The 12,297-nt window shown below is 38.8% G+C and overlaps 1 protein-coding gene across 1 annotated transcript; it reads right to left on the reverse strand.

Annotated features, from left to right (window-relative positions):
* Positions 1 to 1,893: 1,893 nt before the first annotated feature.
* On the reverse strand, positions 1,894 to 6,457 carry LOC113122476 (alpha-2Db adrenergic receptor-like). Its single transcript, XM_026293863.1, has 2 exons — positions 5,545 to 6,457; positions 1,894 to 3,168 (listed from the first exon to the last, which is right to left on the reverse strand). Exons 1-2 carry the CDS (start codon positions 5,869 to 5,871, stop codon positions 2,011 to 2,013), a joined length of 1,485 nt encoding a protein of 494 aa, XP_026149648.1. The 5' UTR covers positions 5,872 to 6,457; the 3' UTR covers positions 1,894 to 2,010.
* Positions 6,458 to 12,297: the final 5,840 nt, after the last annotated feature.

A 12,297-nucleotide genomic window follows, 5' to 3' on the forward strand; every position in this document is an offset into this window, starting at 1 on the left:
GTCCTGTTTGAAAGCTAGAGTGAGTGGCTAGACTGGTCAGAATGAGGCAGAATGCAAACAGGAACCAAGCAAGGTCTTCCAGTTCTCACTTACTTCTTAAATTGGCATTTGATCCAATTTGGCAGATGTCAATGAAAAGGTCCCTCTAAAAATAATTTATTTGGGATCAAAGATTTAGAATAGTTTAACACATGATAATAATTATTTAACGAATCACCTCAAGGTTAATTTAATAAGGTGAAAAATTGTCAATCATACTTTGGGGGAGAATAAATAAAGTAAAAATTAAAGTTATTTATATGATTAGACTGTTTATTGGATCTAAATCAAAGAACTGTTTTTTATAAATGCTTTATAAATTGATTTTGTTAAGGGGCGTGGTTACTTCAAAAAAAGGAAATAAAGGGGGCCTTAATACAGTAAACATTTAATTTCCTTATCAGCCATTAGGCCCACTTCAAATGACAGATTGGTTTAACTTGAAGAAAAGAGATTGCTTTGTTGTTGAACATGAAATAATGAGTGACCTAGTCATGTTCATCCTCATGGCGAAAGATGGTCTTGGACTCACTAGTTGAGAAATTACACAAATATATCATTAGTTAACTATGTTTTAAACCTTTATAGTTTTATTAACCTATTTGCATTAATCCCACATAAAACGTGTAAAATTGGTACTTGTTTCTTCATTTCAGTGATGTATTTAATATAGATTTGTGATTATAATCAAGATGGAGCGTACACAAGAGAAGGTTGGAGACAAATGTTGTATTGTGTTGTAATATCCTTGTGTATCTTTGTTTAAAAAGTGAGAAAAAAGCAGTAGAAGAGTAAAAAACATAATGTCCGATGGTGGCCGTATGTGGTGGAAGATTAATTAAAAGAAATAACTTGTTGTCAACTTGGTGTTGCATAGCAACCAGATTGATGTATTGCTTATAGCCTTGGACTTATCGCTCCCTCTGCCTATATCTGTGCTTCATGCGTGATATCTCCAGCTTCATCGCTTCCAAGTTTTTCTTACACAAACTATTCTACAGTCTCCATGAAGTAATTGGTTATATCAATAATGATTTCTGCTTTGTGTCCTGTTATTTCCAGGTCAGGTCAGGCTTTAGCATTTAGTCCCATAGGGTTTTTAACTGTTTTCTAGTAAAGACAAGCTTTGAGTCATTCAGCCCACAGCAGCCCACCCACTTATTTCATCCTGTGCTTCTGAGGATAATTATCCATCGCTGTACGAGCCTGAGGTTGATTATATTTATTCACAGGCTCTCTCTTTTCTTTCCTCTCCCTGTCTTTCTCTTTTGTCCTGCTCTCTCTCTGTTTACAGCAGCTCAGCCCATCTGCTCGCTGCGCATGAATTTTTAATGTCTTTGCCCTCGAGCTGTGCAGTGTCAACAGAACATTGTAGCAGTGTGAAAAACTGGTAACTTTCACCTGGCTTTCTGTTCTTTCTGCCATTACATGAAGTTAACATTTAAACTTCAGGTGCTCTGTGTGTTTAATCACTCTAAGGCAAAATTTTAAATAGCAGTCAGGTTCACCTCAGTCCCTTATGTCAATCCGTTTTTTATCAATATTGGGATTGCAGAGCCATTCAGCCTGCTTGCTACAGTAAGTCACTGCTACAGAGCTCCAGAGGGACAGAGTTCACTGCCCTACGGCCATTTCCCTCTAATTAATGTGAAAAATCCAGGTTGTAATTTTGAACTGCTGTTACATCAAGGAAGCAGTTTGAATAAAAAAACAAAAAAACTGCCCTCAAAGTGTCAGCGTGTCATATGGTGATCATCTTCCTCTGACTTGTTAGTAGAACAGAAAGTCATTATTTAATAAATTAGGTAGCAGTTGAATAATAAATCAATACTCCAGCTGTATGACAAGCCCTTTAATGTCAGTATGACAGCACAGTGGAAAACAGGATTAAATCTGTGTGCACGCATTTGTGTTCGTATCTGTTTCTGTGCGTGTGAGTGAGTGCAAGGCACTCACAAAAATATTCACATATTATGTTCGTTTACGAGTCTGGAATAAAATCTTCTTGAAGGCCCTCCTGAAATCTCGGTTAAAGATAGTGTATATGATGGGGTTCAGGCAGCTGTTGCAGTATCCGATCCAGAAAAACAGGTTGAATAGTGTATCAGGGATCGTACAATTCTCCCTGCAGACAGCGTGGAGACTGTAAGTGAAGAAAAATGGGAACCAGCACAGGACAAAAACCCCCATCACTACTGCCAGAACAAATGTGAAGCGCTTCTCCCTCATTTGAGCTACTTTGTTTTTGGACAGGGACATCTGCCTGCTGTGGAGAGCCACTGGAGAGGGGAGAAGGAAGTGATGGGAGCAGTGGTCCGATGATGCCCATGATATGGAAGCACAGGGGGTAGGAGGAGGAAGAGGAGGCTTCAGCCTGCTTGTCGTTCCCTCTGGATCCTTCCCTTCAGTTTTTTTTACCCTCATGCCACCTCTCCTGGGAAAGTGGAGAGATGTGCAAAATGAGGAGGATTTTTTTACATCAGCTTCGCAGCTCTTTTCCTCTAAGTCAATATCATCTAACTCTCCTCTCCTGTGGTTGCTGCTGTTGCTGTCTATGTTGGAAGAGCTGTGTTGGTTAACGGGCCGCAGGCTGTCCAGTTCATACTGGGATTTACCACAGCCCACTGCCTTTTTTTGGCAAGTCCTGGCAGTGCCCTCAAAGCAGGTCTCAGACTGTGATGGCTGTCGTTCCACTACGTTCTTTGCCACGAACACAGTGGAGGCCCGCTGCTTGGCAACGCGGTAGATCTTACAATAAACGAGTATCATGATGAGTCCCGGGGCAAAGAAGGACACCAGGCAGGAGGAGAGGATGTACCACGTCTGGTTATTGAGAAGACACTCCTGCCTCTGTATGTTGTTCTCATCCTCAGGTTCCACATCCTCCTCTTTCTGTGTCATGAGGAGTGGTGGGGATGAGATGACAATAGATATTAGCCACACAACGCTGATCATCGCTTTAATCCGTTTAGGGGTCCGTTTGCGGTTGTAGCTGACAGCTTTAGTCACAGACCAGTAGCGGTCGAGGCTGATGGCGCAGAGGTGGACGATGGAGGAAGTGCAAAAGAGGACGTCAAGAGCCAGGTAAAAAGAGCACCAGGTGGACCCAAAGTACCAGTAACCCATGACCTGGAAAGAGAAGAACCCAAATCAGATACATTACTGATTTATTTAAGCATCAATACTAATGTGCAGAAAAAAAAGAAAAAGTGCTTATTTCATATTTTATTGTCCAGTCAGTTTCAGTCAGCCAAGGAGGGCTTGAGTTAGACACCTGAGGCTAACTAAATTTCACCTCAAAATTAAAATTCAGTCAATATGCTATTACTGCCACATTGACTGCAGCTCTCTTTAGTTTGTATGAAAACCTCACAGTGGAATTTACACCTGCGGTTGCATATTATTCCTCTTGAAAATAATTTAAGTGGAAAATCTTTTCACGACAAAGAAACTGTGAAGTATCCGTTGAATTCTTCCTGTTTGTGCTTTTACCATAGTCCTTCACAGCGAAAATTAAGTCTGACCTGCGTGAAAAGTCCAAGTGTTATGTCTTCATCACTGCTATTTTTCTCACTGGTAGAAGCCAAGCATCAAAACACTGAGATTAAGCATCTCTGCAAAACATAATTTTAAGTGTATGACTTTGGAGCTCAGTTCAACAAAAGGCTAATAAGAGAGATAATAAGAGAGACATAGTAGTTTTGATTATGATTGATAAAATGAATTGATTAATTATCAAAACATCATTACCAACAAACCATTCTCTGGCTTAACCTTCTGATATTATCTGCACAATATCTTTGTAAATGTTGCCTGAGTGAGTCAAATTTTGTCATTAAACCATTCAGTGACCCCTCATGCCCTATGGGTGGAGACATTGTCATACTTCTGGGTAGAAATGTTTCCTCATAAAATAAAAGTGATCACTAAAAACCATATATATATATATTGATTTGCAGTGACCCTTCCCTCTAAGAAGACCAAAGAATGACAGACCATAACAGCAAATTGCCTCCCACAACATAACAGAGTCACCCCTCACTGTTGGGGTCAAGCATTCCGGCTTTTTCACCATCTGCATGTACAGAGCTCTGGTGTACAAACTGGAGACTCTGTTTCCAAATAACCTCAGACATCAGACATCTCAGACTGTTAAATGGATATTTCTTGTTAATTGTCAGCAACATCAAACTTATCAGCAACACAATAATATCTGTTATTATAATAACCCTGGACAATAAAATTTGAACCTAATGATGGTTATCAAAATCCATCTTGGGGAAAAAATAAATTTTACTTTAATGTACACAATAGTTGTAAAGACGTTTCACTGCAAACTACATTTGCCAACCTGTTGATGCGCCAGTGGTCAGAAGATCACCAAAGACATTAGAATTCATCCTCTGGGGACCTCAAATTTCAATACCACATTTCTCTGTAACCCACTGAACAATTGTTGAGACATTTCAGTCGAGGCACAACACAAAGGAAGCTCAGATTTCAGTTATTGGCAGCTGATGAAAAGCAGGGACAAACAACCAAACTAGGCACAAAAGCCAACATCAGGGAGAAAAACACCAGCAAAACATCAACCTCATCAACCTCAGGGAGAAAATCACATCATTAACATGTCTAAATTACCTAGCAGCTGTTAAGAGTTGAAAAGCACAAGCTGTTTATTTAAAAAAAACTCTACTGCACAGCAAATATATCACACAACACTGTGCTGGTCACTGCAACAGAGAAGAGTGGACTGCCACTGCTAACCGAAACATCCACATTCATTTAATGTTGGGTATGCACTGAGAGAAAACACTTCAAAGCCAGCTATGAACATTTCTCCCAGACAACAGCAGCCATTTGATATTCAGTTTTACTACATTTACAGAGGAAAAAATATAGATCCACACAGCAAATTGTATTATTTTCATAGGGACTATCAATACCATAGAGAGAAGAAAGTGTTTCAGTATTTTTTCTGGCAAAAAATCACAAACCACAGACGCAACCTTGTTTTCTCATATTTTCGACACTGGATAAAACAGACACTGAGGGATAATGTTGAATGAAGTCACATGATGTGATCTTAAAAATTTTAATTACAGACATTCATGGTCCCCAGAGGATAAGCGCCTCACTGAGGTTGATATTTATGGTTTTGAGTGAAAAGTCTTAACAATTGCTAGACAACTGCAACATTTGGTTTAGACATTTGTGGTACTTATGAATTCTAATAGTCCTCTTCTAATGGGTCATAATCAGGTCAAAATTTCAGTTTTTCAAATTGTTGGTTTATCTAATTGAGTGTTTTCTTTTCTTTTCAGTAATCACTAAAGGATCACTACAGCTTCTCGCTGGTGACTCTTTTTATTAAAAACTCAGTAAAACTCTATTTACATTTGGCTATGAGCTAATCACAATGGTCTCATGGTCAAATTTTTTCTGCATTTGCACCTATATTAACATGTGTTTTCACTTAACCAGATAAGATTTACAGATACTCACCTCATTAGCCAATGAGAAGGGAATGACAAGCGTTGCCACTAGTATGTCTGCTGACGCCAGAGACACCAGGAACAGATTTTGAGGTGCTCTAAGGGCTCGGCTGGTGAACACTGCCACCACAACCAGCACGTTACCCACCAGAGTCCCCAGAATGATGACTGTAACCACCAGTACAATAAACACCGACGCCACCTGTGAGTGAGGAGGTAGAGGAGGAGATCTCGACGAGGAAGAGGGCGCTTGGCTGACATTCTCTAAAGAAGTGTTTGGTGGTAAAGAGGCCAGCATTGTGGCCAGGACAGGAGTGAATACATCCGATAAGTCCATCCTGGTTAAATGACTGATGTTATGTTCCCCATTTCTATAACCTCCAGCACATTCATCTCAAATAAAGTCTTAATGCCAGCCAGTAAGAAAAATAACAGAAAGTATAAAAATGACAATATTAATGAGGAAAAAAGAAACTAAAGCCAATAAAAGCATCTGCCAAAAAAAATTTCAAAAGATGCCTCTCTGGCTCCAGAAGAAAAATCTATTAATATCCTCACCACTGACAAAATATCAGCTTTCTAAAACAAATGAACTCTCTGAAAATACAAATTATGCATGCATGTCTCAAATCTTTACAGTACAGCTACTATGGTCAACATTTTGCAATATAATACCCCAAAACATACTGCTTCATCTTAGTTGTTGTGCACACAGACATTCTGCCAAAAAAACAAGGATTTGTTTGACTTAAGAAAAAAATGTTAATACAGCTATTCCTAAGCATATCTAAGCCCAGATGTTGACAAAATGTATTAAAGCTGTCAGACAGGTCATTTCCAACATTTCCAACAACATGCGAAAAAAAAGAGAGAAGAATATGACCACATGCGTTCATTGGAGCAAGGCAGAAACCCTATTTGGAATTCATGGTAACCTCATACTGCTGCACACAGAAAGAGACCGATGTGGCAGAAGAGAGGACTGAAAAGTAGAGAAGAAGGAGGAGAAAAAAAATGACAAAATGGGAAGAAGATATAAAAAAGAACAGGGAAGAAAAGAGGAGGAGGCAATGCAAAAAAAGAGAAAAGAAAGAAAAACATAGCAAGAAAAAAACAAAACCGAGGTCCTCACTTTTATGTAAGTCGTTGCTGTGCTGAGTGGCAATGCTGCCGCTGCTGCTGCTGCTGCTGCTGCTGTTCAGTGATTCTCTACTGCTGGAATAGAGGAGAGGAGGAGGAGAGAGACTAATAAGGAGGAAAGATGAAAGTAAAGAGTAAGAGATGTGTGGAGGGGTGAGGGGGAGAGGAAGAGATGTTTGAGTGGGATTTGAGTATAGAGTATAGACAATGCTACCAAATGAGGAAAAGCGAGAGAGAAAGTGAGGAGAAATGGATGGAGTGAGGGAGGTTAGGAAGGCATTAAGCAGGAGAGAGTGGGAAGAAGAGAAGGGGAAAGAGAGGAACTAATGGGATGGGGAGAGGTGAGGAAAAGAAAATGATGGTGGAAGAAAAGTGGAGGGTTAGAAGATAAAGAAGACAAAAAGAGAAGGGGAGAAATAGAAGGAGAAAGGCAACGAAAATGAAAAAAGAGGTAGTGGCAATAAAGAAGAGAAGTAATACAAGAACAAAGACAGGGCAGGAGATGACATGAGAAAAAGAAAAAGGGGAGAGACGTGGAGAGGAAAACAAATAAGTAGACAGAGGAGGAAAGGAAGGCAGGAGACATTTAGGAAAAAGAAATGAGAAAGGAGAGGAGGGAAAGAAGAGTGAAATAAACAGAGAAGGGGATATGGAAGAAGAGAGGAAAGGAAAAATAAGGCAGGAGAGGAAGGAAGAGAGGACAGAAGAGAAAGACAGACAAGAAATGAGAAAAAGAAAAAGGCAAAAGAGAGCATAAGAGGAAAACAAGATTTGAAATGAGAGATGAGAGGAAGGTATTAGTAGAGGGAGAGAGTGGGAGGAAGAGAAAGGGAGAGAGTAGGAGGTGAATGAATGATGGCAGAAAAGGATAGAAAGGAAAAAAGGAGAGCAAATATGAAGACTGACAGGAGAGAAGAGGAATAGAAAACGAAGGCAGGAGAGCAAAGTGTATGAAAGGGATGATGAGATGATAAGAAATGTATTAGACAGGAGAGGAGGGCACAAAGGAGGAAAGAGGGAATACATGATGAGGAAAGGAGAGAAGGAGATAGAAGAGTAGACAAGATTACAGGAAAAAAGAAAAGAAAGGAATAAGAAAGGAATAAAGACGGCTGAGAAAAAGAGGAAATAGCAGCATGAGAGGAAGAGAAGGAGATGAAAAAACAGGAGACGATAATTAAGAAAGGGAAAACATGAATAAAGGGAGAAAGCAAAAAATGAGAGGAAAGTGAGGAGAGAGGAAGAAACGAGAATGGAAGAGATGAGCAAAAGAGGATGAAAATGGCAGAAAACTAAGAGAGAAGAAAGGTGAGAAAAAAGAAAATGAGAGAAAAGAATAAGAAGGGGAGATAAAGCAGGTATGGGGGGACAAGAGCAGAGAGAAAAAGCAGACAAGTGAAAAGACGAAAGAGAGATGTACAGAAGTCCAGCGAAGAGATGAGAAGAAAGGGAGAGATAAAATAGGAAAGAAAAAAATGAGAGCAGAGAAGATGAGAGGATAGAAGATGAAAATGAAACAGAAAGAGAGATGGTGAAAGACAATAGTTAGCTCTAGATATGTCAACTTTTGAGTGGTCATCAATCAATTCCCATTTACTTTTAGACAAGTGGAGACAGATTGAGAAGCCCTTTATTTAATCACTCACTGATGCTCTTAATTTAGCTGCCTGGCACTGAATGATGACATGTAGGCAGAACCACTGTAATCCGCCTGCAGAGTGGTTACATGCCTCCTGGATCTGAACGCAGCCCGTAACAGTGCACGCCGTGACACTCACATGACTTCTATATTAACCACAGAGGCAGAAAACCCCTTAAGTTAGACATCACAAAACCATACGTGACTTGAATCCACGCAGGGAGGTAATCCCATGATGCCACAGCCTGTGGCCATACTTAGCAACAGATCAGGGGCAGCGGATACAGTACATCTACCCACAGTAGTGACGCTTGCTGTCAACAAGCTTCCTCAGGGAGCGTTCACTCCTGACATGCTTGGAGCTGTTTATTCAACCTAAAGAGCGTTCAGGGAAATACATACGTCACCATCAAAATTGTATTAAGGCTTGTGAGCTGATAACATGATTAAGGATGCAGGCAAAGACCAAATGAAATCAGTGTTCCTAGAAACCTTTTCAAATAAACAAGCCTGAGAACTGTGAAGCAGGACGTCGTTTCAGTCCACATCAGTTGCTGGGAAGAAAGAAAAATTAGACTGAGCGAGAACCAATTCACATAAACATTTTACCATATTTGCTAAACATCAAATTAAGCCATCCAGATTGCAATATACTAATAGTTAACTTAGAGCCAGATGTAGTGCTACATTAAACAATCAGATCATCAAGCAATCAGACTGTAAAGAACCATAAAGAAGACATCCTGGGAGATGGCTATTTGGGGAGCCAGAGAAGACTTGAATGTATAAGACAAATATGTAAATACAGAGGAGGCATAATTATACAAATCAGGGTGGTCAATATGTTTTACATCTGTCAGATGACATTTCAGAATGCCAGGTAACATCCCAGAGGGCAAACTATATGGGTCATTTCCCCCAAATGGAGTGAGTTTGTTCACAGATCTGATGGCTTTCGCCATCCAGATAAGTAGTATTCTCATGGGGTCAAATATTGACACTTTGTCAAATAGCATCAGTCTGTAATGTGCAGTAGACAGGGCAGGTGTCCAGTCTGCTCTGTTTGCCACAATGATAAACTTTCCATCTAACCCACACTGCTTAGCAAACACATTCTTATCCCAGGGTATCACATTTGGACTACTGTGTCTACTAAGCTTCGGTATGAGACGCAAAAGGTTTGGTTAGTTAGGTTGAGGCACAAAAAGACGTATATGTAATCAGGTGTAGAAACAAAAAACTATATGGTTAGGGCCAAGGGTATCATTCAGCATCTGTTTCTGATGCAAAGTTACAGTATTTAATGCTGTAGGAGTGACAAAAGGCTGGCTTAGCAAGCCACATTCATCAGAAGAGCAGCCATGATGAGTCCATTCAACAGTCTGAGTGATAATTGCCATGCCACAGGAAATACAGTTGAAAACAGGCCAAATTAAAAAAAACAAAGCAGATAGTATTTGATGTGTAATGCAATCCAGCAGCAGTGCAATGCGGTAAGTAAAAGTAAAGTATCATGAGAAAAAACTGATTTTATGATAACTGATTCCCCACCTGGGGAGGATGGAAACTGATTGGGATTGGCTCCGGTCCACTGCAACCCCATTTCACTCCTCCTTTGCATTTTGTCCTCATGGATGTGCACAATTTCGTTAAATTAACAGTTACTGCAGAATGCTAAGTTATTTAGCTTGATAAATTAAAGTTAGCAAGAAATTTAGTTGTTTGATTGACTGTTAACATACAATACACTGATAACTGTGGTTTTACCAGCAAGAAAATAATATCTACTTGGATTTTTGAGAAAATATTCAGCTTTTTTATTTTTAGGAATTAGGATTTAGTGTGGCCAAGAGGTCTACTTCAGCGAACATTGTCTTCTGCGTGGGTGCTGCCAGGGGCTGTGGTTGGACCATGCAGCGCCATGTGTTTGGATGTGTTTAGCAAGGGTTATAAAAAAGCATAGTAATGATAAAATCAACACCTTTCTGTAGTCAGTTACAGACATGATGTGGAGGAATGTTTTTTTAAAAAAAAGTTTGATTCTTATTATATCAATATCTAGACATTAATGTCATGTCAACATGGCAAACTGCACATGCAGTTCTTGTTCTTGGAAGAAGCAAGAAGATAGAGCACCAGGCTTTGTCACTGAAGCAGATAAACAAGGAAAGTGCCTTCCTCAAAAGCACATATGAGTCCTACCTTTTGAGGGAAGACAAAGGACAGAACCTCTTTTATCTTCAGGCTCTCCAACCTAGAGGACCGAGCTGAGAACAGCCTACTCAAAAGCTCCCAGTGAAGCCTTGAAGTCATGTTCCTGGCATTTGCTGAAATAAAATAACACATACAGCTGTACTAGAAATGTTCAGTCTAATTTATTAAATAAGACACTGTCAAGCAATGTTTGTCATTCTTTTATCTGTATGCCTGTAATGAATTCGTTCACTTCTGTCCTGTTAAGTGTGTTGTCTCTGCTGAACATAACCTGAACTATTTAATTTTCCGACTGACCACATGCATGATGCTATTATCATGTTTAAATGAACATCCCCAAAATGCTGATGCTGAAACTGTCACATTTTGCACATATTAGCTCAAGAATAATTGTTTTTTTAAATCATCATAATATGTGACCCCTTTACTGTGTGTAAGGGTTCAATTAACATAAAATGTTAAAACTGTTCAGCTTGCTGAACATTACAGTTACACTATTAAAAATAGACAATGTTTTTTCATTAAGACTGTGTCATTTTGTGGAGTCAGTTCCTTATATGACATGAAGAATAAAGAGCTCTTAGAAGTACTTAAAAGTAGGAAACTAACACAGCTGCTCGACAGTGTCTTTAAAAACATATAAGCACACGGGCACAGATTGAATCTGTTACTAATCATTGTCATTTTCATTTTTTCCATTATTTTTGAAACAAGCATCTAGGATGTATTAAATATATTATCATAATAGGGAAAAAAGACTAGAATTTTAAGTTTAAGAAGTCTTGAATATTTAAATTAAATTAAATAACATTGACATTTGTCTATACTGCCAAAGTTTTATATAGATAAATAGTTTTATAGCATAAAGAGTACCCTTTATTGAAACCTGGATCAATAATGGTATTAAACAAACGACAATGTGAGAGAGGCGTGTCATACTGTTTATATACAAAATAGAAGTTATCAACCGGGATCCAAATAGTAATTAAAGTCCTGGCTGAGGGCAACCAGCGGGCCAAGGCCACCACTGAATAGGGCTAAGAAAGCTGTGTGTGTATGTGTATGTTTGTATATTTAGGTAAGCTGAGATGCCTTCCTTTAGTACATAAAGTCAAGATTAATACCAGCTCCAGCCTTGGACTAAAAAAGCTATAGACTCTGTGTCTGTCTAAAAGACAGATTAATATATTCAATTGTTTTTTTTATTCAAATATTGGTTACTCAATGTAGAAAGAAACTCTGTTTCACCCTCCTGCAACTACATGGTATTATGTGCAGAGTGAAAGATGATTATTATATAACAATAGAATGATTTATATAAAAGACACAAGTACACTATAACAGTTGAGACAGTATGAAATGTTTTGTCTGTAGTGCTGCAGAAATTATGTAAGTAATCCAATATCTGAAATTGACATTATTTTCAGTATTTAGTGACTGTTTTTTTACTGAAAAATTTGGTGACCTGAAACTTCTATCCAATTGTAGCCTTTGACCTCTGAAATTTACTGGAATATTGTAATGGAAAAAAATGAGTTTCAATGATTATTGTTACTGATTATGATTTTTATTGTTTCTTACTGTATTCTTGGTTTTTCAGGTTTCACAGGTTTTCATTTACAGGTTGATTCATAGAGTTCACCAAAGCTCATGTGTTTTCATAATCACATGTGATATTTATGTTCTTCTTGACCTAGTATAGTCTGACACTAAGGAACACAGTGTTCTCAAGGATGTTAGTGAGGAATATCTGGGAGAAGGTTCTTTAGG

Source organism: Mastacembelus armatus, chromosome 3 (genome assembly GCF_900324485.2).
Source record: "Mastacembelus armatus chromosome 3, fMasArm1.2, whole genome shotgun sequence".
In the NCBI taxonomy this organism is placed as follows: domain Eukaryota; kingdom Metazoa; phylum Chordata; class Actinopteri; order Synbranchiformes; family Mastacembelidae; genus Mastacembelus; species Mastacembelus armatus.